General features: G+C 46.2%; 1 protein-coding gene across 8 annotated transcripts in view; it reads left to right on the top strand.

Annotated features, from left to right (window-relative positions):
- ahcyl2b (adenosylhomocysteinase like 2b) overlaps positions 1-26,308 on the top strand; it is a 134,708-nt gene extending 108,400 nt beyond the window's left edge. For 5 of the 8 annotated variants that reach the window (XM_072471156.1, XM_072471161.1, XM_072471158.1 and 2 more), the window contains 6 exons: positions 144-238; positions 646-744; positions 9,119-9,187; positions 22,469-22,547; positions 23,582-23,702; positions 24,454-26,308. In XM_072471156.1, coding sequence (XP_072327257.1) covers positions 144-238; positions 646-744; positions 9,119-9,187; positions 22,469-22,547; positions 23,582-23,702; positions 24,454-24,460 — 470 coding nt within the window. In that variant the 3' untranslated portion in view covers positions 24,461-26,308. Of the gene's footprint in view, positions 1-143; positions 239-645; positions 745-9,118; positions 9,188-22,468; positions 22,548-23,581; positions 23,707-24,453 lie in introns of those variants that run through there. The other 3 variants (XM_072471159.1, XM_072471163.1, XM_072471162.1) reach the window with 1 other exon arrangement.
- Positions 26,309-27,963: the final 1,655 nt, after the last annotated feature.

Raw genomic sequence — 27,963 nt, 5'->3', positions numbered from 1 at the left:
GCGACTAGGGGCTTTTCACAGTAACTTCATTTGAAGCCTACTTGTGACAATAAGCGATTTTCATTTTCATTTCATTTTCAACTATATCTTGATAAAGCACCTGTCTTGTGAGTTTTAATGCTGGATATCTACCATGCTTTTAGGTAACAAAAATGTAGTGACCAGAGAACACTTGGATCGCATGAAGAATGGCTGCATCGTCTGCAATATGGGACATTCCAATACTGAGATTGATGTGGTATGTAACTCGACGTACAATATTCCAATACTAAGATCAGTGTGGAATTTAACTAGACGTGAAATAACTGAACCAAATTATTCCAATATTGAAACCCATGTGACGCATACAAAGTGTAAAATAACTCAACATTTCAGCTTAATAAGAACTCTCAAACCGGTAAGCTGTTGAACAAATTCCTAATGCTTATTACTTTCCCATAATTACTTTCCACCCTCCAGTCAGATGTGCCACTGACCCTGCTGTCAATAGTTTTATGGATACCAGTATTCTTTTGGCATATCAGGTGTTTGTTTAATTTGAATACCCAGACCTGTTGCCAATGTAGCCTCCCAACAGCCAAATGTTTTTCAGAGAGAACAGCTACTATAAGTTGCTGCCTCAATAATTCCCCTCTGTCCTTTCAGGCGAGCCTTCGAACTCCAGAGCTCACGTGGGAGCGTGTTCGGTCACAAGTGGATCACGTTATTTGGCCGGATGGGAAGAGGATTGTGTTGCTAGCTGAGGTAATTGTGCCTTTAGCAAACTGTTCAGTTTTCTGCTTCTTTGTACAGTTTGTGCATTACTGGAGGAGATGACAGAGATAGGTACAGCTAGACCATGAAGCGTCGTGAAAATAAGGATTCAAATTTTAGAATTGATGAGTTGCTTGACTGGGAATCAATGTAGGTCAATGAGAGCAGGTGTGATGGGTGATTGGAACTTGACTCAAGTAAGGAAATGGGCAGCAGAGTTTTGGATTACCTCAAGTTTGTGGAGGGCAAAAGTTTGGACACTGGCTAGGAGTGCTTTTGAATAGAGTGGTTTGGAGGTAACGCGCGTAGGTGAGAATTTAAACAGCTGATAAACGAAAGCAGCAGGGCAGCTGATCAGTTGCTTTCAATCTTGATGACATAGAAGCCCATGAGCTTCTCACATTTGCTGGTAGAGGTGATGATGAAGGAGACGGTGTGGTTTAAGAAGACGATTCGCAGTCTTCTTGCAGGAAAGAAGCAGGGGGAGGTGGTATATTTTTGCATTCCAGGGTGATCCTGGAATAGTGAGCAGTTTTAACAGAAGAGCAGGACCTGATTGTGTCTTTTTTTTGTAAATATATCTATTGAAATTTTATAACCAAACACAACCAGCAAAGATGTAAAAGTACAATGTCAAAAGGTTATACATAAATCTTTCATCAAAATTGCAACATAAAACTTAACCCATTATAAACTAAACCCCCTAACAACTGACAATGCCTAAATCTTTAAAAAAGATAAATGGTTGGCATCTCGGGTAGAACCTCCCCACCTACCTGCTGATGGTATACTTAATTTTTTCCGAGTGCAGAAATGATATCAAATCGTCCAACCAGGCAGATGTACTGGGCGGTGTGGGAGATGTCCAGTTAAGCAATATTTGCCTCCTGGCCGCTAAAGAGGCAAAAGCGAGAACATTCTCCCCTACCCCAGAGTGAAATGCTGGTGAGTCCAAGGCACAAATATAGCTACGAGTGGATGTGGGTCTAGAACCACCTGAAGAATCTCCGAAATGGTATTTAAAAAAAAGGAAACTCAAAAGCTAGCAAGTTTGGGACAAGACCAAATCGTGAGTGTGGTTAGCTGGCGCAAGTGAGCAACAATCACACTTGTGTTCCACATCCTGGAAAAACCCACTCATCGTCGCCTTGGTCCAATGTGTTCAGTGTAATACTTTAAACTGAATAAAACTCAGTCGGGCACAGGAAGAAGTGGAGTTTATCCAGTTCTCTTCTCTTCCCCCCCCCCCCCCCCCCCCCCCCCACCTCTCCCACACCCCATCTAAAGGAGTGGGATCGGACAAAAGGGTAAGGCCATACAGATCTGAAATAGACCCCTTGTCAGGCTGTGCCAAGGACAAAATCCTCCTCTGTAAGGAGGGGGGCGGGGCTAAGGGAAAAGAAGGAAACATCTCACGAGAAAAATCACATTTGAAAGTAACGAAGGAGGTTAGAACTGGGCAACTAGAATTTGTCAGTCAGCTCCTCAAAACTGGCAAATCTCCCATCTACGAATTGATCCCCAAAATGCACAAGTCCCTTTGCCTTCCAAGACTTAAATGAAGGGTCCAGGCCCAAAGGCAAAAATTATTACAAATAGGAGCTAAAGAAGACAGGGAGCGAAGTTTGAAATGCTGCCGAAACGGTTTCCAAATCCTTAGGGAAGAAATCACCACAGGATTTGTAAAAAAAATCCCTTCGGGGAGAAAAGCAGTGGTGCAGTAATTGTAGTGTGGAGAAAGGAGGTGATACATGACCGTGCCTCCATTTTGCCCCAAACCGAGTCAGGGTCACTAAGGCACTGCAGGATTTTTTGAATGTTGGCAGCCCAATAGTAAAACAAAAAATGCAGGAATTCCAACCGTACCGATCCTTTGTCTCTCTGAAGCAGATCACTGCGAACTCTGGGACACTTACCCGCCCAAATAAAAGCAGAAATCAGTTTGTTGATCGTAATAAAAAAAAATGATTTGGGTTTAAAAGAAAAGGGATACATTGAAAGAAAAATAGAAATCTGGGAAGCACATTAATTTTGATCATTTGGATTCTACGTGCCAGGGACAGATGGAGGCTACCACTCCTCCACAGATCTGTTCTGACATTCTTAATGAGGCTTGAGTAATTTAATTTGTATAGTGAAGCCCAATTATGGGCTACACGAACCCCCAAGTAACAGAAACTGGTGTCAGAGAGATGAAGAGGCAATGAACTAAATTGAGTTCCTCTAGCAGGCGGATTCCGTGGAAAACACTCGCTCTTACTTACATTTAGTTTATAGTTGGAAAAGATACCAAATGTAGTGATCGTCCTCATTATGCTATCTATGGAGGATGTCAGGTCTGTAAATACAGAAGTAGGTCGGCTGCATAAAGTGATACCCAATGCTCCACTCCATTCCAACAAATACCCTTCCACAAGGGAAAGTAGTCTAAGTGTACAGTGTTTGTGTGAAAATTGGTCATAGGAGTATTGTACAACAGAACAACACAGGAGGCAAATTTGGGGCCGAATCCAAATCTCCCGAGAATCTTGAGTAGATAGTCCCATTCCACACTGACTATCAAATGCTTTTTCTGCATCCAAAGATACTAGCCCCTCAGGATCTGGAACTCTGGAGGGAGAAGATGATGATGTTCAAAAGGCGTTGAATATTGGTTGACCATTGTCAGCACTTCACAAAACCCGTTTGGTCCTCTGATATTATGCTGGAGCGCCAGGACCTAAGCCAGCAGCTTGACAACCGTATTCAAAAGTGAGATGGGTCGATATGAATCACACTCTACTGGGCCCTTATCCCCCTTAAGGAGCAAAAACATTGGCCTGAGTGAGAGTCAGAGGCAATGAACCCTGAGACAGTGAGTCATTAAACATATCCATAATGAAGAGTATGAGCTGTTTTGAGTACTTTTTATAAAGCTCAGGACCTGGGGCTATGCCACATTGCAGTAGCCTAATACACTTTAAAATCACTCCCAGACATAAAGGGGAATCCAATTCTTGTCTCCTACTCTCTTCGGTAGTCAGAATTTGAAAAACGTCCAGAAATCTAGTTGTACTTGACTTGTCCAAGCGGGGTTCTGACTCCTACAGGTCACGGTAATATGAATTGAAAGCTGCATTGACCTGGAGAGGAGCGGAAACCAGATTGCCGCCTTTATTACAAATCATTGGGATCACTTGAGAGGCAGTCTGCCACTTGGGTCGATGAGCCAGAAGATGATTGGCTTTCTCCCCATGCTCATAGAATGTACTCCTGGATTGTCATAACTGATACACAGCCTTACCAGTAGACACCAATTCAAATTGAAATTGTAACTTCTCTGTGTGTCAGTTGCTCCAGAGTTGATTAAGTTTGCCTTGAGAGGGTCTGCGCAGGGGTTCTACAGGCGGTGGCAACCGTTCCTAGACTACCTCGCGGAGCGTTAGAGGAAGGTCGGTCAGCAGCAGCAGCAACCCTGGGCGGGAGGGGAGGGGGGGAACGAGAGATTGTTTGAGGGGATGGATGCGCAGGCGATAACATGGAGGGTGGGGGAAACTGGCACGGGGGGATATTGTTTGTAAGGGGAAAAAATTGAGTTGTTAAAAAACTTTAATAAATATATATATATTTTTTTTTTTTTAAAGTAGCTCCAGAGTTGGGGCGAGTGAGTATCGGCAGTCCATCTCCCAAGATGAAATCCACCAACCACTGTTGCTCCAACTGTTCCATTTTCAGGGTATAAGCCCTATATAAAATAATTTCCCCCTTACGACGGCCTTGAGTCCCTCCCAAAGTGTGGAGGGAAAGATTGAATCTGATTTGTTGAGTTTAATGAAATCCTGTGTGAATAGAGACAAACGCTCACAAAATTTGTCACCGGATAGCAAGAGTGGTGTCTAGTCTCCAGGGTGGGCATTGGGAAGTGCCGGAATCAAACAGTAAATCAACAGATTGTGGGGTGTGATCCGAGATGACAATCACCAAGTAGACAGCTGCAACTACCGAAGGGAAGAGGAGGGCCTCAACAAAAATAAAAAAGTTGATTCGAGAATATGCACAGTGACATGCGGGGAAAAAAAGAAACCCCTTTATTGTTTGGGTGCAGAAAACGCCATGGATCTACCCCACCCATCTGCTCCATAAAAGAGGACAAAGCCCTGGCCATCCCAGATGGGACAAGAGATTTTGATTTGGAACAATCCAATTTAGGGTCCAAGACACAGTTCCAGTTGCTTCCTAGAATCATCCCGTGTGAATCAAGGTTGGGGAGAGAATTCACGAGAATTTATAAAGTTTGAGTCATCCCAGTTGGGTGCATAGATGTTTACAGGGCTACTGGAGTGTTCGCCACTGAACCGCAAACAGTAATATAGCAGCCATTAGGGTCAGCTATAACCAGAGTGGTGGAGAATTGTATTCTCTTATGAATTAAGATTGCCGTGTCTCTGGCCCTGACATTAAAACTGGAGTGGGAGACCTGCCCCACCCAATTCTTACGTGGTCTTGTCTGTTTTTTTACACGCAAGTGGTTTCCTGTAAAAAAACAAAACATCAAATTTAGATTCTTAAAATGGGTAAAAGCCTTAGACCTTTTTACTGGGCCATTCAGAGCCTGAACATACCAGGTGACCAAACAAATTGTAGGCCCCCCATTGCTCCTCAGCCCAGATTAAACCATTTCCAAGGAGGAATACCAGGCATGGGATCTCGGGAAGATAAAGTGAAGAGACCCACCCAAGACCGCCACCGAGCCAAGTCATACGACTTGACAAAAAAAGGACTCTCAAACACCACCAGCCAATTCACCTTAAAACTCCCCCTTCCCTCCCCACCTCAATGTTTTTAAAATTTAGAGTGCCCAATTCTTTTTGTCCAATCAAGGGGCAATTTGGCGTTGCCAATCCACCTACACTGCACGTTCTTCTTTGTTTGTGGGGGTGAGACCCACTCATATATGGGGAGAATGTGCAAACTCAACACTGACAGTGACCCGGGCCGGGATCGAACCCGGGTTCTCAGTGCCATGAGGCAGCAGTGCTAACCACTGCTCCACCGTGCTGCTCCACCGTGCTGCCCCTCCCTACATAAATAACGCCCTTTATAACACTAAGATACAATATCCTATCTCTGAACCCCCAATTAACAAAGCCCCACTAATTATGCAATAAGCTCATATTCACAAACTGTTCGTGAAGAGCTGCAGTAAACCCCCCCTCACTGTCCGTTAGCTAACTTCATCATTAGCCGAGAGACTCCCCATTATAATAAAATCCTGTTTAATTTATGATAATAAAAATAACCCTTACAAACTTAACAGCATGTACAAATCCCAAGCATGATGAAAACAAATATGAAATTCCCGGTCACACAATAGAATAAACATGAACATGTTTTAAAGAGTTTAAGTTAAGTTTAAGTTTTTGAACAAACGATTTTGCTTTGCCAATCCAAAAGGCAGTCTTTCTCCCCAACAGTCACTCTGGACGAGATGGGTAGATCATGATAAACCTGAATCCTTTTTGGTATAAGATGGAGTTTATCGTGTTGAAGGCAGCTCTTCCTTTTGTCAGGTCTGCACCCGGATCCTGATAAAGTCAAATGGAGTGTGGGATATATGCATAAAGCAAGTTTGTACGTAATGTTTTTTTTTAAATAATTTTTATTAAGGTTTTCACAGAATATCAATAACAAAATGAATAAGGAACCCAGCAGGATTAAATACAAAACAGTCAAAAAACAACCCTCCATACCCCCCCCTGTACATAAATAATAAATTAACACCCCAACTTAACACAAAGCCAACATAGCAAATATATACACCCCCTCAGATCCCCCAGTGTAAATAAACAAAAATAAAGTAACCCCCCCCCCCCCCCCCACCCGAGTTGCTGCTGCCATTGACCAATGTCTACCGTTCTGCCAGGAAGTCTAAGAACGGTTGCCACCGCCTGAAGAACCCTTGTACCGACCCTCTCAAGGCGAATTTCACCCTCTCCAACTTAATAAACCCCGCCATGTCGTTGATCCAGGATTCCACGCTTGGGGGCCTCGCGTCCTTCCACTGAAGAAGAATCCTCCACCGGCCTACCACGGGCGCAAAGGCCAGAATACCGGCCTCTTTCGCCTCCTGCACTCCCGGCTCGTCTGCCACCCCAAATATTGTGTACGTAATGTTATGCACAACCTCCAACCACTAGGTGGCAGTGTAAACCCACCACGTGACCCTGTGGTTGGGAGAAGGTCCTGCTGAAAGATAGACGTATTTTGCAGTAGCTCTACCATAGTTGATTAGTGTTAGTAGTTTAGTATTTTATTTATCCTAGTTATCTTATCACGCAGGTGTTCCATAATTAATTATTTAAACTAGATGTTCTGTAGCTCATCATTAATTTTGGCCAGTCTACAGAGCATGACAGAGTGGGCCTGCCATATTCTATCCCGATGCTCCCTAGCCCAGCGAAGCTGTGAAAATGAATGATAACCTCAAGGTGGTTCTCCAGCTCAAGGCTTTGTCCGCAGAGAGCTGTGTGTCCTGTGTAAGTCTGGGGGGGATGTGAATACACCCCCACCCACCATCTTGTACAACATGCTTGCAAAGTAATCAGTAAGGGTGCGGCCCTCTATCTCCTCCAGCAATCCCATGATGCGGATGTTTTGCCTTCTTGATTGGTTTTCAAGATCTTTTATTTTGGCCTTTAGAATTTTATTACTCTCAACCACTGGGGTTAGGTCGGCTTCCAAAGATATGATCCGATCATTAGGGCTGTTTCAATGCTGTTCAGTGATCCTTTTAGATCTATCGTCAGACTTTGGCAATGTTTTCCCAATTCTATCACCATTATGCGGCCAAGATCGCCAGCCATCAGTGGCGTGGTCGGTAGGGGAGAAGGAAAGCTCGCCCCTGCCATCTTACTGTTCACCAAGTCTGAAGACGTACTATGGCCCGAATCCTCCTTGCTTTTCTCCTTTCTTTTGTAACTTTGTTGTTTTTTTAAATAAGTTGGGCTGTTCGTTGTGCTTAAAACAAAAATGCGGCTCTAAGGAGAGTTTCCAATTGCACGCTCCTCTTCTACGTGCATCACCTGAAATCCAGTACTGATGATGCTTAACGTGGTCCAGCCAGGTCTGACACTGGTAGCTAAACTAGTTCTTTGTCACATTCTTTCAAGTCTGCATCCCTTGTACTTAAGGGAGCAGATATAAGGGACATACAGGAGCAATGGCTCGGGGGAGTGAGTGATGATTTTTTTGGGGACTAGGACATCAAAGGTGGTGGTGAGGGTGCAGTTGAGCAAATTAGTAACTGCAGAAATGTTGTGGTGAATGAGGGGTGTGCCAAAGGTTAGTCAGTTAGGATTTTGAAAGTACAGTTGTCAATTAATTGGGGGATAGATTTTTCCAGGGATGGATGTCGGAGATGTTAGAGTTGAAGAGGAGATGTGAATGGAGAGTGATGTAAACAATCAGAAATGACCTTGTCTATGATTTGATAGGATGGAACTAGCAAAACCAATAAGATGGCAGGATCAAGGTGGAGGCTGTGAATATGGGTTAGGTTGTTTATAAAGACTTTATGTAGCACGTACCCAGGTTACAGAGATGGAAATATATAGCCTTGAATGTGTAGTCAGTAGCTGGCCTCTGCTTCAGATCTGACACCATAGTTACAAATAGTGTGGTTTAGTCTCAGATGGTTGCCAGGGAGAGGGATGGAGCAGACAACTAACAAACTTGAGTTTGTGGCTGGGATCATAGACAGTTCATTGTTTGGTTGAATTAAGTTTCTGCTCATCCAGTACTGGATGCCAGACAAGTAGTCTGATAGTTTAGCAACAGTGGAGTAGTTGTGAAAGGTGGAGGTGAGATTCGAGCTGGGTGTTGTCAGTGTACATACGTGCAAAAACGTGTTTTTGATGATGTTGCTGAAGGACAGCACGTAGATAAGAGGAGGGAGCCAAGCATAGATTTTTGGAGAACACTACGTAGTCTTACGGGAGCAGGAAGAGAAGTCACTGCAAGCGATGCTCCGGCTACAATTAGTTGGATAATGCACCCAGCTGAGACGGTTGTATGGCAAGTAAATCAGCCTGGTCCTCTTCAAGAGTTGACTAACCGTGTGGTTGTTACAGCTGTAATGGGGTCAGTACATTCTTCCTAGATGGATGGCAAGGGTGAGCAGAATGACGTCCTTCACCTGTACCTAACTTTGTATTACAAAATCGTGCTTTTAGGCAGCATGATCTGGTTATGAGAACTGAGGAATGAATAGAAGTGACCTCACTGTGCAGTTGAAGCTTAGCTCCTGAGGTGTACCCTGTGCTTTGCTCTATCTTTCAGGATAAAATATTAGCAGATGAGTAACTGGTTGTCCCACTTTTCTATCTAGGGGCGACTGCTTAACTTGAGCTGTTCCACAGTCCCTACATTTGTGCTGTCAATTACTGCTACCACACAGGTAAGGTAACTTTTATAGTGTTGAATTGTTAACGGTGGAATAGAGGTGTGTCCTGTGACACGGGAGCGCTGGACGCCTTAGTAAATAAATTAATTCCAAAACTGATTCGAACTGATCTTGGAGTATAGTGTTCAATTCTGGTCGCCACACTACCAGAAGGATGTGGAGGCTTTAGAGAGGGTGCAGAAGAGATTTACCAGACTGTTGCCTGGTATGGAGGGCATAAGCTATGAGGAGCGATTGAATAAACTCGGTTTGTTCTCACTGGAACGAAGGAGGTTGAGGGGCGACCTGATAGAGGTATACAAAATTATGAGGAGCATAGACAGAGTGGATAGTCAGAGGCTTTTCCCCAGGGTAGAGGGGTCAATTACTAGGGGGCATAGGTTTAAGGTGAGAGGGGCAAGGTTTAGAGTAGATGTACGAGGCAAGTTTTTTACGCAGAGGGTCGTGGGTGCCTGGAACTCACTACCGGAGGAGGTAGTGGAAGCAGGGACGATAGGGACATTTAAGGGGCATCTTGACAAATATATGAATAGGATGGGAATAGAAGGATACGGACCCAGGAAGTGTAGAAGATTGTAGTTTAGTCGGGCAGTATGGTCGGCACGGGCTTGGAGGGCCGAAGGGCCTGTTCCTGTGCTGTACATTTCTTTGTTCTTTGTTCTTTGTTCTTTGAAAGGAGTTTGTCACTGTTTTATTACAAAGTTTAAAATGATAAATTCTCAAATCGGTATTTTTGAAAGTGGTTATGGTTTGTGTTGTATATTGTCTTAATAAACAGCCTAACCTATATTCACGGCCACCCCTTGCTCTTGCCATCTCGTGGTCTTGCTAGTCCCATCGTATCAACCACAGAAAAGGCCAACTTTGTTTGTTTTATCACTCTCCACCCACACCCCTCTTCTACATCTGATCCTACCACCACCTATATCCACTGCTGGAAAAGTCTCCCCCAATTAACATACAACTTCACTTTCAAATTCCCAACCGACTTAACCTTTGGCCCTCTGTCCACCACAATGTTTCTGCAGCTACCAGTTTGCACAGCCACACCCTCACCTGCTCTCATCTGTTAAAACTGCTCACTATTCCGGAATCAATCCGGAATGCAAATATAGAGTCCTGCCAGCTTCTTTCCCTGACTGCAAACTGTCTTCTTAAACCTTTCTCTCCGTCTTTGTCATTAAGATTGAAACCATCAAATCATGTCACATGTGTTGGGCATGCCTGAAGCTTAGAGGGTTTTGGCAGGATTTTGCTAAGGCAATGTCCACGGTACTAAAATCACGGGTCTTTGCCTCCCTGGTAGCCCAGAGACAGATCTTGTTAATGTGGAGGGACTCGAAACCCCCGAGTGTAGAGACCTGGGTTTGTGACATGGCTGGGTTTCTCAATCTCGAGGAAATAAAGTTCGCCTTAAGAGGGTCAATGTTAGGATTCTCCCGGAGGTGGCAGCCGTTCACCGACTTTCTCGGGGAAAATTAAAACGTCAGCAGGTGCAGTATTCCGGGGGGAGGGGGAATAAAATATTACAAAAAAAAAAGATTGAAACCATCCAATTAGCTGCCTCTGCTGCTTGCCGTAATTGTGTTTTCAGTTGCCTAGCCCCTATTTCCCCCGACACATCTCCACATCTCTACCTTGCTTTCCTCCTTTTTGTTCATCATGCCCAATTTCTCCCTTTGTGGCTCCGTGTCATACTTTTCAGAAGAGTCATGACAGCTCTGAATTGCCCATTGGGTCCATGCAGCGCTCTGTCGGGCAATCCAGTCAGTCCCAATTCCCACCCTATTCCCATATCTGCAAGTTTGGGTCCCTCAAGTGCCCATCTAATATCTTTTCCAAATCATCTGGGTAGGATTCTCCATGCCCGGCATGCATTCCCCGGTGGGGCGGAGAATTGACCATCGGGGGAAATCAGCGCCAGGTGTCGACCCGAATGCAATGTTCTGATCCATCCATCCCCCCCCCCCCCCCCGGTGGTGTAAACGAGGTCAACAATGCGTGCTGGCAGGTAGATGCAAATTAAATGTAAATGGGTCTCAATGACCCGCTGGCACCTATTTAGTGGGTCAGGCACCCTATACTCCGGCCTCCTGTGATTCTTCGGTCCCTGCGGCTGGGAAACATGTGGATGCGGATCATTTGTGGTTTCAGCAATCGTGAACCTGGTGTGGTGGACCTCACGGTGTTGCCCCCTTGGCCCACTGCGAGGTCCACCACACCAGGGCCATGCTGGTAGAGCCCATCCGCAGCTCTGATCCATTCCTTTTTTAAAAAAATTTCTATAAATTTAGAGTACCCAATTAATTTTATTTCCAAATTAAGGGCCAATTTACCATGACCAATTCACCTACCATGCATACCTTTGGGTTGTGGGGGTGAGACCCGCGCAGACATGGGGAGAATGTGCAAACTCCACACGGACAGTGACCCGGAGCCGGGATCGAACCCGGGTCCTCAGCGCCATGAGGCAGCAGTGTTAACCACTGCGCCAACATGCCGCCATTCTGATCCATTCATTTCCCTTTACGCTTCAGTGACCCAAGTGATAAGACCGCCATGTTTGCAAGCATATACCACATCCAAGAAATGTGAGTGCACTCCAAGCACTAAGTGCATTCCAATCACTCACGCGTATGATTTCACTGCACCCACCTCATTTTGGTCTTTTGGAGTTGGAGTTCTGTGGCAGGGTGTCCTTTAGGCAGGGGGTCCCAGGGGGGAGGGGCCTTATTACATGGGTTCCGGGGGGGGGGGGGGGGGGGGCAGGGGGGGCGGGGGCAGGGGGGGGGGGGGCAGGGGGGGCGGGGGCAGGGGGGGCGGGGGCGGGGGGGGGCACCCAAGCAATCTGGGGGTGGGGGGGGCTGCTGTGTGATGGGGAGGGACGGTTTCCGGTGCGGGGAGGGGAGTGGTCGGCTGCGGGATCTCGCTATCAGGCCGTCTGCTGAAGATGACGGCCCGATGGTGGGATTCCTTGGGAATCCCTCATGTTCCACGCCATGCATAAATTTGATTGGTGTGGAACATAATGAAATAAACAACCAATGAGAATGCAAGAGTGCAAGAAATTACAAGCAAAAAAGAACACATAATTAACTTAAACACTATAACTAAACCCCCTAGCAGGTGACAGTGTCCAGATTCTTAAAAAACGAAATAAATAGTTGCCATCTCGGGTAAAACCTCTCCACATACCCCCTAATGGTGAATTTGATTTTCTGTAAGTGTAGGAATGATTTTAAGTCACCCAACCTGGCAGAGGCACTGAGTGGCATGGGAGATCTCTAACCGAGCAATATTCACCTCCGGGCTATCAGTGAGGCAAAGGCGACAACGTCTGCCTCCACCCCAGAGTGAAATGCTGGTGAATCCTAAATATGGCTACCATGGGTTTAAATTTATCCAGATTATCTTCGACATAGTATTAAAAAAGGAAGCCCAGAGGCTAGCGCGTTTGGGGCAGGACCAAAACATATGTGTATGCTTAACTGTGGCAAGAGAACAGCGATCATGTCTGTCCTGAATGCTTGGGAAAAAAACACTCATTCTTGCTTTGGCCAAATGCGCCCTATGTACCACCTTGAACTGATTTAGACTCAACTGGGCACATGGGAGAACGTGGAGTTGACCCTGTGCAGAGCCTCCCTCCAAGCCTCACTAATAAATATAGGCTGCAGCTCACTTTCCTATCTCGCCCTTCTCCCATTTAGTGGGGAGGGATCTGACGAGAGAATATAGCCATATAGGTACGAAATAGACCCCTCGCCAGGCTAAGCCAAGGATAAAATCGTCTTTAAGAAGGAGGAAGGTGGAGCCAAGGGAAAACTGCAAGAGAAGTAGCGAACTTGAAAATAACGAAAAAGGCTAGAGCTGGATGTTTGTCAGCCAGCTCTGTAAAGCTGGCAAGGTTCGCCTCCACAAACAGGTCACCAAAATGCTCAAGTGTCTTTGCTTTCCAAGATTTAAATGTTGGGTCCGATCCAGAAGATAAGGATGATTGTTACAAACAGGAGCCAGTGAAGATAGGGAAAGGAGTGTAAAATGTTGTCGAAACTGTTTCCAAATCCTTAAAGAGAAGAGACTGCCACTGGGTTTGAGGCGAAATTTATCAGGGAAAAAGGACAATAGTGCAGTAACTATGGCAAGGAGAGCAGAAGTAGTGCAAGAGCATAGAATCGGGGTCAGTGATCCACAATAAGGTTTTTTGGATGTTAGCAGCCCAGTAACAAAACGATAAATTTGGGAGGGCCAAGCCCCCTGTCTGCCTGTCTGTCTCTGTTCTAGAAGGCTACGGATTCTGGGATTCTTACCCATCTAAATAAAAGTAGATAGCAATTTGTTAACCTTAATGAAAAAGGATTTAGCAGAAAAATGGGGAGTCATTGAAAGAGAATTAAAACCTAGGAAGCACGTTCATTTTAATTGTTTGAACCCTACCCTCCTACGGTCAAGGAAGGTTGTTCCACCTCTGTAGGTCCATTTTAACATTATTAATCAGGCTTGAATAATTCAACTCATGAAGTGAGGCCCAGTTGTGGACCACCAAGAAGCAAAAACATATTAGATTTATTTGATTAAGGGCCAATCCACCTGCCCTGAACATATTTGGGGTGTGGGGGTGAAAACTTGTATTAGAGAGGCGGATAGGTAATGTTCTTCTTGGTGGCTCCACAAGCTTCAACTGTCCTTTTGTGGTTTCAAGAACCAAATGAATGGGGACCAAGACCTCTTCAATTGATTGTTTTAAGATCCACCAACAAGTTTTGTTCATGTTTCTCAAGCTCGATTGCCAAAATGTTAGTGAGAGCCATGGCCGGTTGTGGAGTGGTCGGAGAGGAAGAAGCTATCCCGCCATCTTGCCTCCAGTAGAATACTGAGAGACTTCAGAATCAGTTGACTGATTTCGGCTCAAATTTCTCTTGACTCAACTCCCTTGGGCATCGCAAAGAAGGGGGAACTCTTCCCCTTTTCTGAAACGTAAATTATCCATGGCACCAGGAAAAAGGGCAAAAAGATCAGCTTTCCAGCAGAAGTCACCCCATGCACGTCTTCCCCTCACATTGCGCCACCGGAAGTCAAACTGTGCCATTAAGTCTATATTACTTCTCCCTATCCTCTGCCAAAATGCACCACTTCAAACCTTTCTGCACCAAACTCCATTTGCCACCCATCTGCCTCCCCCATCAGCCTATCTACATTCAGTTGGAGTCGATTTATCCCATTCCTTATTTGCCACATCTCCAAGTTTGGTATCATCAACAAATGTTTAAATTTTACTGGTGTACTCCAATATCCAAGTCTTTTATACATATTTTAAAAAGCAGTGGTGCCAGCACTTTGATCTTTGGAGAACACCGCTATCAACCATCCTCCAATCGCTAAAAACAACCAATTACCAAGACATGCTGGTTCTATTCTTGTTTCATAATGGTTCTCTGCTTCACCTTAGGATGTTTTTCTCCATTAGAGACATTATATAAACAACTTGTTTTAAATTGTGGTACGTATGATTCTCTAGAATTGATAGACCCAGACCTCTATTTATTATTCTGTGCAGTAGGTTTGATTGTGTCAGCATGAAGTGTAATCAGGAACTTCCGGGTGCGGCGATGACCAGCTGAGTCGCACGTTTCGGCAGCTCCCTGTGAAACGGACTTTTGGGCTCTTGATAGGAGCCCCAACGGCAATTTTAACGGCTGAAAACACCGTGCGGTAAACCAGAAGGGTGTTCCCCCTGGACACGGATGGAAAAAGGAGAGGAAAGTGGCCGGATTGCAGCGGATCCTTTGGAACAACGGCAAGGAAGGCAAGCAGAAACCAAGATGGCGTCGTAAGGTGGCAGTTTCATATGGGGCCCTGAACAACAAGAGTTTTTGAAACGCTGCGTGGAGGAGATAAAAAAGGAAATGAAGAAAGAGTTGTTGGCCCCGATATTACAGGCGATTGAAGGGCTGAAAGAGGAACAAAAGACCCAGGAGCAGGAGCTTCGGGTCGTGAAGGCGAAAGCAGCAGAGAATGAAAACGATATACAGGGTCTGGTGGTGAAGTCGGAGATACAGGAGGCACACCAGAAACTATCTGTGGAGAGGTTGGAGGCACTGGAAAATAACGCAAGGAGGAACAACTTGAGGATTCTTGGCCTTCCTGAAGGTGTGGAGGGGGCGGACGTCGGGGCATATGTGAGCACGATGCTGCACTCGTTAATGGGAGTGGAGGCCCCGACGGGTCCGTTGGAGGTGGAGGGAGCATACCGAGTTATGGTGCGAGGATCGAGAGCAGGAGAAGCTCCCAGAGCCATAGTGGTGAGATTTCTCCGTTTTAAGGATAGAGAAATGGTCCTTAGATGGGCGAAGAAAACTCGGTGTAGTAAATGGGAGAACGCGGTGATCCGCGTCTATCAAGATTGGAGTGCGGAGGTGGCGAGAAGGAGGGCGAGCTTTAATCGGGCCAAAGCGGTACTTCACAAAAAAAAGATAAAGTTTGGAATGCTGCAACCGGCAAGACTGTGGGTCACATATCAAGGGAGGCACCACTACTTTGAGACGGCGGATGAAGCGTGGACTTTTATTGTAGAAGAAAAATTGGAATGATTGGACTACGAAAATGAACGTTTGGACAAAGTGGTGGGACGAGTGGGGGGGGTGGGGGGCGAAGAGGGATTGTATGATTAATCCTGCGGTATGGTAACTTTTCTTTCTCCCACAGGTGGTGATGGGGGGAGGTGGGGAGGGAGAGGAGATGGGGCGTTGGCCATGGGAGGCGGGGCCGAGGGAGAGGCGCGGGCTTGGTTCCCGCGCTATGATAATTATGGCGGGAATAGAGAAGCAGGAAGGAGGGGGCGCCGCACGGGGCGAGCCGTGATCACGGGGGGAAGCCGAGGTCAGCCAGAGTTTGCTGACTTCTGGGAGCAACATGGGGGGAGTAATTACGCTAGCGGGGGGGGGGGGGGGGGGGGGGGGAATTACTGGGTTGCTGCTGCTGGGGAAAGGGGGGAGTGGGTACGGGAAAGGATGGGCGGGGGGGCACCGTCTGGGAGAAATACAGCTGCGTGGGAACTGGGCGAGAAGCTGGAAAAAGATGATGGCTAACCGGCAAGGGGGGGGGTGGTGGGAAGCCCCCCAACTCGGCTGATCACGTGGAACGTGAGGGGGCTTAACGGGCCGATAAAGAGGGCACGAGTACTCGCACACCTTAAGAAACTTAAAGCAGATGTGGTCATGTTACAGGAAACGCACCTGAAACTGATAGATCAGGTTAGGTTGCGCAAAGGATGGGTAGGGCAGGTGTTCCATTCGGGGCTGGATGCGAAAAACAGGGGGGTGGCTATATTAGTGGGGAAGCGGGTAATGTTCGAGGCAAAGACTATAGTGGCGGATAACGGGGGCAGATACGTGATGGTGAGTGGCAAATTACAGGGAGAGATGGTGGTGTTGGTAAACGTGTATGCCCCGAATTGGGACGATGCCAATTTTGAGGCGAATGCTAGGACGCATCCCAGACCTAGAGACCGGAAAGCTGATAATGGGGGGAGACTTTAACACGGTGTTGGAACCAAGGCTGGATAGGTCGAAGTCCAGGACTGGTAGGAGGCCGGCAGCAGCCAAGGTGCTTAAGGATTTTATGGAGCAGATGGGAGGGGTGGACCCGTGGAGATTCAGTAGACCTAGGAGTAAGGAGTTCTCGTTTTTCTCCTATGTCCATAAAGTCTATTCACGCATAGACTTTTTTGTGTTGGGTAGGGCATTGATCCCGAGGGTGAGGGGAACGGAATATACGGCTATAGCCATTTCGGATCATGCCCCACACTGGGTAGACTTGGAGATAGGGGAGGAAACAAGAGGGCGTCCACCCTGGAGAATGGACATGGGACTAATGGCGGATGAGGGGGTGTGCTTAAGGGTGAGGGGATGCATTGAAAAGTACTTGGAACTCAATGATAATGGGGAGGTTCAGGTGGGAGTGGTCTGGGAGGCGTTGAAGGCGGTGGTTAGGGGGGAGCTGATATCAATAAGGACACATAAAGGGAAGCAGGAGAGTAAGGAACGGGAGCGGTTGTTGCAAGAACTTTTGAGGGTGGACAGACAGTATGCGGAAGCACCGGAGGAGGGACTGTATAGGGAAAGGCAAAGGCTGCATGTGGAATTTGACTTGCTGACCACAGGCACTGCAGAGGCACAATGGAGGAAGGCACAGGGTGTACAGTATGAATATGGAGAGAAGGCGAGCAGATTGCTGGCACACCAATTGAGGAAAAGGGGAGCAGCGAGGGAAATAGGGGGGGTGAGAGACGAAGATGGAGAGACGGAGCGGGGAGCGGAGAGAGTGAATGAAGTGTTTAAGACATTTTATAAAAAATTGTATGAAGCTCAACCCCCGGATGGGAGGGAGAGAATGATGGAGTTTTTGGATCGGCTGGAAATTCCCAAGGTGGAAGAGCAGGAAAGGATGGGATTGGGAGCACAGATCACGGTAGAAGAAGTGGTGAAAGGAATTAGGAACATGCAGACGGGAAAGGCCCCGGGACCGGACGGATTCCCAGTTGAATTTTACAGAAAATATTTGGACTTGCTCGCCCCGCTACTGACGAGGACCTTTAACGAGGCAAAGGAAAGGGGACAACTGCCCCCGACTATGTCAGAAGCAACGATATCGCTTCTTTTAAAGAAGGAAAAGGATCCGCTACAATGCGGGTCCTACAGACCAATCTCCCTCCTCAATGTAGATGCCAAGGTATTGGCCAAGGTAATGGCAATGAGAATAGAAGAATGTGTCCCGGGGGTGGTTCATGAGGACCAAACTGGGTTTGTGAAGGGGAGACAGTTGAACACGAACATACGGAGGTTGCTAGGGGTAATGATGATGGCCCCACCAGAGGGTGAAACGGAGATAGTAGTGGCGATGGATGCCGAGAAAGCATTTGATAGAGTGGAGTGGGATTATCTGTGGGAGGTGTTGAGGAGATTTGGGTTCGGAGAGGGGTATGTTAGATGGGTGCAGCTGTTGTATAGGGCCCCAGTGGCGAGTGTGGTCACGAATGGACGGGGATCGGCATATTTTCGGCTCCATAGAGGGACAAGGCAGGGATGTCCTCTGTCCCCATTACTGTTTGCACTGGCGATTGAGCCCCTGGCGATAGCGCTGAGAGGTTCCAAAGGATGGAGGGGAATACTTAGGGGAGGAGAAGAACACCGGGTATCTTTATATGCGGATGATCTGCTACTATATGTGGCGGATCCAGCGGAGGGGATGCCAGAAATAATGCGGATACTTGGGGAGTTTGGGGATTTTTCAGGGTATAAATTGAACATGGGGAAGAGTGAGCTGTTTGTGGTGCATCCAGGGGAGCAGAGTAGAGAAATAGAAGACCTACCGTTGAGGAAGGTAACAAGAGACTTTCGTTACCTGGGGATCCAGATAGCTAAGAATTGGGGCACATTGCACAGGCTAAATTTGACGCGGTTGGTGGAACAGATGGAGGAAGATTTCAAGAGATGGGATATGGTAGCATTGTCAATGGCAGGGAGGGTGCAGGCGGTTAAGATGGTGGTCCTCCCGAGATTCCTCTTTGTGTTTCAGTGTCTCCCGGTGGTGATCACGAAGGCTTTTTTCAAAACGATAGAAAAGAGTATCATGGGTTTTGTTTGGGCCGGGAAGACTCCGAGAGTGAGGAAGGGATTCTTACAGCGTAGTAGGGATAGTGGGGGGCTGGCACTACCGAGCCTAAGTGAGTATTATTGGGCCGCTAATATTTCAATGGTGAGTAAGTGGATGGGAGAGGAGGAAGGAGCGGCGTGGAAGAGATTAGAGAGGGCGTCCTGTAGGGGGACCAGCCTGCAGGCTATGGTGACAGCCCCATTGCCGTTCTCACCAAGGAACTATACCACGAGTCCGGTGGTGGTAGCTACACTGAAGATTTGGGGACAGTGGAGACGACATAGGGGAAAGACCGGAGCACTGGGGGGGTCCCCGATAAGAAACAACCATAGGTTTGCCCCGGGGGGAATGGATGGGGGATATGGAATGTGGCAAAGAGCAGGTATAACGCAATTGAAAGATCTATTTGTGGATGGGAAGTTTGCGAGTCTGGGAGCGCTGACCGAGAAATATGGGTTGCCCCAAGGGAATGCATTCAGGTACATGCAATTGAGGGCTTTTGCGAGGCAACAGGTGAGGGAATTCCCGCAGCCCCCGACACAAGAGGTGCAGGACAGAGTCATCTCAAAGAAATGGGTGGGGGACGGTAAGGTGTCGGATATATATAGGGAAATGAGAGACGAAGGGGAGAGTATGATGGACGAACTAAAAGGGAAATGGGAAGAAGAGCTAGGGGAGGAGATTGAGGAGGGGATGTGGGCAGATGCCCTAAACAGGGTAAACTCGTCGTCCTCGTGCGCCAGGCTAAGCCTGATTCAGTTTAAGGTATTACACAGGGCACATATGACTGGAACACGGCTCAGTAAATTTTTTGGGGTGGAGGATAGGTGTGCGAGGTGCTCGAGAAGCCCAGCGAATCATACCCATATGTTTTGGTCATGCCCGGCACTACAGGGGTTTTGGATGGGGGTGACAAAGGTGCTTTCGAAAGTAGTAGGAGTCCGGGTCGAACCAAGCTGGGGGTTGGCTATATTTGGGGTTGCACAAGAGCCGGGAGTGCAGGAGGCGAAAGAGGCTGATGTTTTGGCCTTTGCGTCCCTAGTAGCCCGGCGCAGGATGCTGTTGATGTGGAAGGAAGCCAAGCCCCCGGGTGTGGAGACCTGGATAAATGACATGGCAGGGTTTATAAAGCTGGAACGGATTAAGTTCGTCCTAAGGGGATCGGCTCAAGGGTTCACCAGGCGGTGGCAACCGCTCGTCGAATACCTCACAGAAAGATAGAGGGAATGGAAAAGAAGAAGACAGCAGCAGCAACCCGGGGGGGGGGAGAGGGGGGGGGGGGGGAGAGGGGGGGGGGGAGAGGGGGGGGGGGGGGGAGAGGGGAGGGGGGGGGGGGGGAGAGGAGGGGGGGGGAGAGGGAGGGGGGGGGGAGAGGGGAGGGGGGGGGGGGGGAGAGGAGGGGGGGAGAGGGGGGGGAGAGGGGGGGGAGGGGAGGGGGGGGGAGGGGGGGGGGGGGGGGGGGAGAGGGGGGGGGGAGGGGGGGGAGGGGGAGGGGGAGGGGGGGAAGAGGGAGGGGGGGGAGGGGGGGGGGGGGGGGGGGGGAGAGGGGGGGGGGAGGGGGGGGAGGGGGAGGGGGAGGGGGGGAAGAGGGAGGGGGGGGAGAGGGGGGGGAGAGGGGGGGGAGAGGGGGGGGGGGAGGGGAGGGGGGGGGGAGGGGAGGGGGGGGGGAGGGGGGGGGGGAGAGGGGGGGGGGAGGGGGGGGAGGGGGAGGGGGAGGGGGGGAAGAGGGAGGGGGGGGAGGGGGGGGGGGGGGGGGGGGGGGGAGGGGGGGGAGGGGGAGGGGGAGGGGGGGAAGAGGGAGGGGGGGGAGGGGGGGGGGGGGGGGGGGAGAGGGGGGGGGGAGGGGGGGGGGGGGGGGGAGAGGGGGGGGGGAGGGGGGGGAGGGGGGGGGGGGGGGGGGGGAGAGGGAGGGGGGGAAGAGGGAGGGAGGGGGGGGGGAGGGGAGGGAGGGATGGGGGGATGGGGGGGAGGGATGGGGGGGGGTGGCCTGAGACAAGGCAGTTGCCAATTAGGGCTTGTTTTTATTTTTTGTTATTTAATATTTATTTATTTGTTGTTGTTTTTGTTTAAATTTAAAAAGGTCATTATTATCTGTATTGTTACAATGTTGTGTAAAGGATGCACAATGTGCTGTGTTGGTTGACCAAAAATTTTCAATAAAATATTATTTAAAAAAAAAATGAAGTGTAATCTTCATTTCCCAAATTTGGGTCAACAAGCTTTCTGCCAGTAATGCTACTGAATAAATCCACCAGAGTCGTAACATTAAAACCTATTTGATCCTGTTTGACAGATCAGTTTGTTTAAATATATACTTCCACTCACATGGCACAACATTGTTCACGGTATGATGCTTGATTCATTTTACTTATTTGACAGACCTGATTGTGCTCAGGTGGCATTTGAGCCAATGACACAGTTAGTAGATGCACTATCCATTGTGATTTTCTTCTACCTGGAGCATATGTTTAATTGCCAGTCTGTGATGCCAGCTGATGGCAGTAGGAATTCAACAGGTGGCATCAATATCCCTGTGCTAAAGAAAATAAATCTCAGCAAGAGTTTCCACTCCTCATTGTTTTCTAGTAAACCTCTGCAGAAACCCCTGCAGAAAAATGCACTTGTGGCTTGTCTATAAACACTTTCCCTGTCAAAAATCCTACCACTTGCCATCTGTGCTCCTATGTGAAGAATGATTACCGCATTGAAGCCTTTACAGGACAGCAGACAACAGTACCCAAACACGAGTTGGTACCTTCAATGATAGAGGAGGAAAACATAAATAAGAATATTCCTTCTAGGTTTAATTTCACTTTGTATTATTTTATGCAGCACTTGTATTATGAGCTGTTCATTGGAGTACGGGGCAAAATAATGAGTTCATACTGGTTGAACATTTACCTCAAACTCCATCATAGCTCTGGGAGTTCTCTATTTTCTCAAGGAAACATTTAAGGACTTCCTGACCCATGAGCTTTGTGCTAATGACTAATTATTAAAAGTTTTCTATCCCAGAGTATGTAAGGGAGGACTACACAGTTGAGCAGGAAGAGCTGAAACAGATTAAGAGGCTGTAATTCCCATGGTTATTATCTGGCAGTTGAATGAAAATGTCTGCCCCAGTTTAATGCAGATCTTTTTTTCCAAGTTTTTAACTTTGGAACAATTATTGCTGCATTCATTGTCCGTTTTCTCACATTAACCTGAGCTACGATAAATTGTAATTATTTTTTCCGCCTAAAATTTTTCCTCTGCTGTCCTCAAGGTGCTCACTCTTGCTGAAGAATAATTCTGTAGACAATAGCAGCCCTCTGGAATCTTACCCATTTCTTGTTTGGGTTGAGGTAATGACCAGGCTTTTTGAAGGAGAGGGAGGGATTGTAGCTGAGGCCCATCCTGTTCTTGTCCAATGTCAACACACTTTTCTCAATAGCCCTACTCATGGGCCCTAGTCAATTCATTACCCATGTCTGTAGCCAACATGACACTGTGGCCAGTATTATGTCTCAACTGCTACTCTGGTTCAAGTCAGGTAATTTGGGCTCCTAGTCACTTTGTTGTACCTGTATTTTCACTGTCTGTACAAAGTATTGAAATTAATATTTGTTGTGTTGTCCTCAGGCACTGGCAATGATAGAGCTGTACAATGCCCCGGAGGGACGGTATAAGCAAGATGTCTATTTGCTGCCTAAGAAAATGGGTACGTTCCAGAACGTGTGTATGCTTTTGCGGTCCTCCGTGCCCTTAAGGTGACCTGGCACAGTAGATCTCGGGATTGAATCCAACATTTAAAAGCTTTGAGTGACTTGGCATTGGTACCCCCCATCTGCCAAAAATGATGGACATGCAGCAAATCAGATCCTTTGGGGATGGTGTAGCTTCTTATGAAGTGACTTATATATTAAAATTAAAAAAAATTAAATTTGGAGTACCCAATTATTTTTTTTCCAATTAAGGGGCAATTTAGCGTGGCCAATCCACCTAACCACATCTTTGGGTTGTGGGGGTGAAACCCACGCAGACATGGGGAGAATGTGCAAACTCCACATGGACAGTAACTCAGGGCCGGGATTCAAACCCGGATCCTCAGCGCCACAGTCACATTGCTAACCACTGCGCCACACGTCGCCCTATATTAAAATAAATTGACAAAATAGAATCAAGCGAATGAGAGAACACCATACAATCAAGAAATAATTTATTTGTGAAATGCCTACATTGTGTGTTCTCATTTATTGACTGCAAGGGAAAAATAATCCTTTTTCAGTTCCCCATCCCTTGTGCTGCAGCTGGGAGGGTAGGGAGAGAGACTGCTCCCCGGCTAGTGCTGCTCTGCAACTGTTAATTGATTGTGCAGGAAACGGTCTGAGATAATTAACTTTATCCTTATTTGAAAATTGCTTGACACATGCAAACGCATGTGGAGAGACTGGGCACCTGCGACAGATACCCACACAGACAAGCACTCACATAGGCACCAGAGACAGGCACTGTGAATATCAGAGGCTAGTCCTCTAGTGAGTTGTGACCAGTGTTATTCCACAGGCCAACCAGAAGAATTTAACCAGCAGCTTTGTAGATTGAATTCATATTGAGCTGCTCTCCGCTTAGAAGTTATTCAAACTTTTCAGACGTAATTTGATTTTAAGGAAATAGTTATTTTTCAAAGTGTTCCATTGTATTTGTTTTGTGGGATTTCTGCTGCTGAGCATACTGTTAACTCACGTTTTTCAGATGAATATGTAGCAAGTCTTCACCTGCCCACATTTGATGCACATCTCACAGAACTGTCAGACGAACAGGCAAAATACCTGGGTTTGAACAAGAACGGACCTTTCAAGCCAAACTATTATCGGTAAGGTGCACAAAATACCTATAACAACAATGTTAAGTTCAGCTACTAACAGGTGGCAGGCTTGAAAATAATGAAAGAGAGGATTTTTGTCTGAGCATTCTGACTAGAACTGTGGGTGAAGCAAGTTGTTTTTCAAGTCCTTGGAAGGCAAGGAATTGCAAACATCTAGAAGAGTAAAGAGCAGTTAGGTTTCAGAACTGATGGAAGGTCCCAGTTTTGAGATGATGGTGTTGTGCATTTTCTAATTATAAATCTTATCCACTCAATTGGTTGGTGACATTGTTGAATTGATCATGGTGTAAAATTTATTATTTTTGCACATGAGCCAGCATAAACCGCTCTTTAGATAGATAGGACAGGTTGGATTTAAAGTAAAACTCCTGCTACACTATAAAGCACTAAGGTACAGCATGGATCTTGTACAAAATGCATCTCCTGCAGTAGCTCAGTGAGTACTGTTAAGTCATAAACAGCTTGAGCTCGGTACACAGGAAAGCTACTTCTGGACTGCCTGATTATGTGGCCTGAAATCCAACAAAGCTGCACATGGGTAAGGAAGTAACTATAGATAATGACAGGTGGAAAATAGGAAAAGGAAATATCCAGTCTGTAACTCCAGAAGAATTGCAAAGAGTCAATGATGCCTAAAGGTGGGATGAGGAAATTTGTGTCGGAACTATTTTGCAGGTCAATGAGGGCAGAACCTGGTGAAGCATTGCTGATGCGTTGTTTATGTTGTTCTTTGTCCTAGGTATTAAATGCAGAACAATAAGAACAACAAACAAGAGGTGGAGCCTTTCATCACTACTGTACAGGATCAAAACCTCTGATTTAGAGCTGGCCTTGATTAAGTAGTTTTAGGTATATAGTCATTTATTTATTTAAATAGAATGTGTATAATCCCACCGGACAGTTTTTACTGCACTAGAAGATGAAAAAAAGTGTTTCTGCTTAATGTGATTTTTTTTTTCTTCTATTGCCTTAGTGTTTTAAAATAATTAATTTGAAAATCCTAGCTATTAACCGTGGAAAATAAAGTATGGAAACAAAATCAAACCGTCAGCTGTTTTAAAAGTTTTAAGGTGCACATATTCCAGTCTTTTTCTTTTGTTTTTTAAAAAACATTTTGAGTAATAGGGTATAGTAAAAGAACGGCTAAATACTTCATCTTTATAATATCTTTATGGAATTCCTCAAAGGATTTTTTCTAAACAAAGCCCAGCGGCATAAGCTGGAGAACTCGCAAACTATAACTTGTCATTTATGTTCCATTTTTGAATCTTTAAAAAAAAAATAGTGTCTAGCAGACTAGGTTCTGTCTGACTGGTCAGGTAACGTAGCACTTAAAATTCCTCCTTGACAGCACTGCTGTTCTTGGCTCAGGCCCCTGGCAGTCTCACCTGTTGCGAACATCAGCTTCTTCTGCAAGCAGCAGGGGCATTAGCTTTGAGTTGGTGGAGCGCGAGAAGACGAGAACGGTGTGTTGGGACTGATTGGGTCACCGAATGTTGCACAGGTAATCTGCAGACCCTCCTTTATTCTGTTTTAAAAAGTGAGCTGTACTGTGTTTTGGATTCGAGCGGAATAAAGTTGCATTTGGCTCGGCAGCTCTTAAATGGAAAAGGGGAATTGTCGGCTATTTTAAAAAGAGAAGCTGCATTTGTTTGCATAACAGTGGATTTATATTGTGGGAACACCATGAAAGAGAGACTTTGGTGTCTTTGATGCCAGTGTGTTTTTGATTTAATTTATTATTCTAACTCTCCCACCAGCCTCAGAAGCTCCAAATGGTACTAGCTGTTACAAACAGTTAGCTGATGGCTAGGGCATGTGATTTGCCTTCTCACAGACCAGCATTTTCATTGATTTAGGGATTTCCATTCATGTTGTGCTGCAGAAAATCTCCTGGTCAGGAAGTAAATAGAGAAATGTTGTGCAGTTCATCACTGGTTACAACCTTGGATATTTACAACACAGATTTGGCCCATTGGCCCTCTACCAGCTCTCTGATCTATACACGTTGCACCATTCCTCTCCCTGTTTTACATTTTCCTATTTTGTACTCTGACACATCACTTGCCCTATCGATGGCTACCAGTCTAATTATTTGTCATAAATATATTATGTAATGTTAAGCAAGTGCTGTTTTATTGAAACATTTGATCACATCTGTTTTAGGATTCCAATAAATATCTTGATCCTATGCATTTCTGCAAGCTGCTATATTTGTGTGGGGGGGGTGGGGGTCCCCGTCCCCCGTCCCCCCGTCCCCCCCAAAAACTGATGCTCATATTTGAATTCCCAGCCAGTTTTAATGATTTATGATTTTTAATTGTTTTGATCGTGGAGAAGGGGTGCTAGTGAATATAATAATTATCATATATAACAAATAAAAGTTTGAGGGGAAAAAGGACACCAGCAACCTGCTCAGAAGAGCAGAAAAATCAACTTTTAAAAAGAAAAAAAATCACTTGTTTATCTGCACAAACTGAGTTTCAAAATTGAGGTAACTATTTTAAGTACTGTATTAATGGTTAAGTATTGTAGTAGATGAGCAATAATGAATCTGTAATCCTAAACCCAAATAAAGTGTTGATAAATTCAAAGTACGTTCTATGTTTTTTTTTCTGTTGCATCGCACATATTTTTCAATGAAGCATGCATTGATTTCCATCATTTCAATTCCTTTTCCACATCCCCATCCTCTCCCATATCCATATTTGGAGAGAGACAAACCAGCCCACTGACATTTTCCTTCAGGATACAATCTCTAGCCAATCCATCTTCGATTTTGTGCCTTTGCAGTGCAAGTAGCACCTTTCTCCAACCCCAGCATTGACTTGCTGAAGCTTTCCAAACTCTTCAAGAGCAAGTTTGATGATGAGATGTGAATTAAAGACTTAACGCTCCATTAAGGCGTTGTAAGTTTGTGGCCTACAATGGTTTTGAGTAGAGGCCTGGAAATCTCTATGTAAATTGAACAGCAAGAGGCTGAATCTTGCCAGCATTTTTACTGGACTTTTCAAAATTCCTCAGCTGACACCCTGTCCCACTTCCCCTTCACCCCTGTCCTCACCAACTTTCACTGGCTCCTCGTTTCTCTCCTCTGTCATTGATTACACAACTTCTATCCTTGTTTACAAATCTCTATGTCCTTGCCATCCCTCCGTCTGTAATATACTCCAACCCTGAATGCTAACGTGCTTTACTCCAACTCTGGCTAACTCTGCAATTCTATATCTGCTACACATTCATAATAATAATCTTTATTACTGTCACAAGTAGGCTTACATTAACATTGCAATGAAGTTACTGTGAAAATTCCCGAGTCGCCACACTCTGGCGTCTGAACAGGTACACAGAGGGAAAAGTCAGAATTTCCAAAGACTTTCGGGACTTTTGCAAAGTCTTTAGTCGTTTTGTCTCAACGATATCCTTAAATCCAGGCAGCACGGTGGTGCAGTGGTTAGCACTGTTGTCTCACAGCACCGAGGTCCCAGGTTCGATCCCGGTTCTGGGTCACTGTCCGTGTGGAGTTTGCACATTTTCCCCGTGTTTGCGTGGGTTTCGCCCCCACAATCCAAAGATGTGCAGGGTAGGTGGATTGGCCACTTTAAATTGCCCCTTAATTGGAAAAAATTAATTGGGTACTCTTTAAAAAAAAAATTTTTTTTTTTTTTTTAAATATCCTTAAATCCCTCTACCTTGCTTATCTGCTTTTCAAAGGCCCCCTGAAAACCTGTCCCTTGATTATGTGTGTTTCTGTTGCCCTACAAGATGCACTGCTGATTTGCACTAATTTCCAAGTAAGAGTCAGCATGAAGTTGTGACACCTTTGCCATTGTTACCTTTGACCCCTGACAGGTGGAAAAAGAAGGAGACCAGTTAATCATTGACACAACTGATAAACAGGTGCTTAGGCCCAGGAAAGGTGAGATAGAAAAAAGCTTAAAGTGAAAAGGAAAAAGATAACAATATTAATCCAATAGCCCCAAAGTATTTTATTTGTTTAATTTTTATTTTTGAAGAACCAATTTTCTTTTAACATAAAATAACATTGGCACATCAATTCAGTACAGGACCTGGGAACGCAGTGGCGTAGTGATATTGTCGTTGGGCTAGTAATCCAAAGATCCAGGTAATGCTCTGAGACCGGGTTCAAATCCAGCCATAGAACATAGAACATTACAGTGCAGTCAGTACAGGCCCTTCGGCCCTCGATGTTGCGCCGACCTGTGAAACCACTCTAAAGCCCATCTAC

Source organism: Scyliorhinus torazame, chromosome 13, assembly GCF_047496885.1.
Source record: "Scyliorhinus torazame isolate Kashiwa2021f chromosome 13, sScyTor2.1, whole genome shotgun sequence".
Classification (NCBI taxonomy): Eukaryota; Metazoa; Chordata; class Chondrichthyes; order Carcharhiniformes; family Scyliorhinidae; genus Scyliorhinus; species Scyliorhinus torazame.
This window is presented reverse-complemented; position numbering and strand designations above follow the sequence as displayed.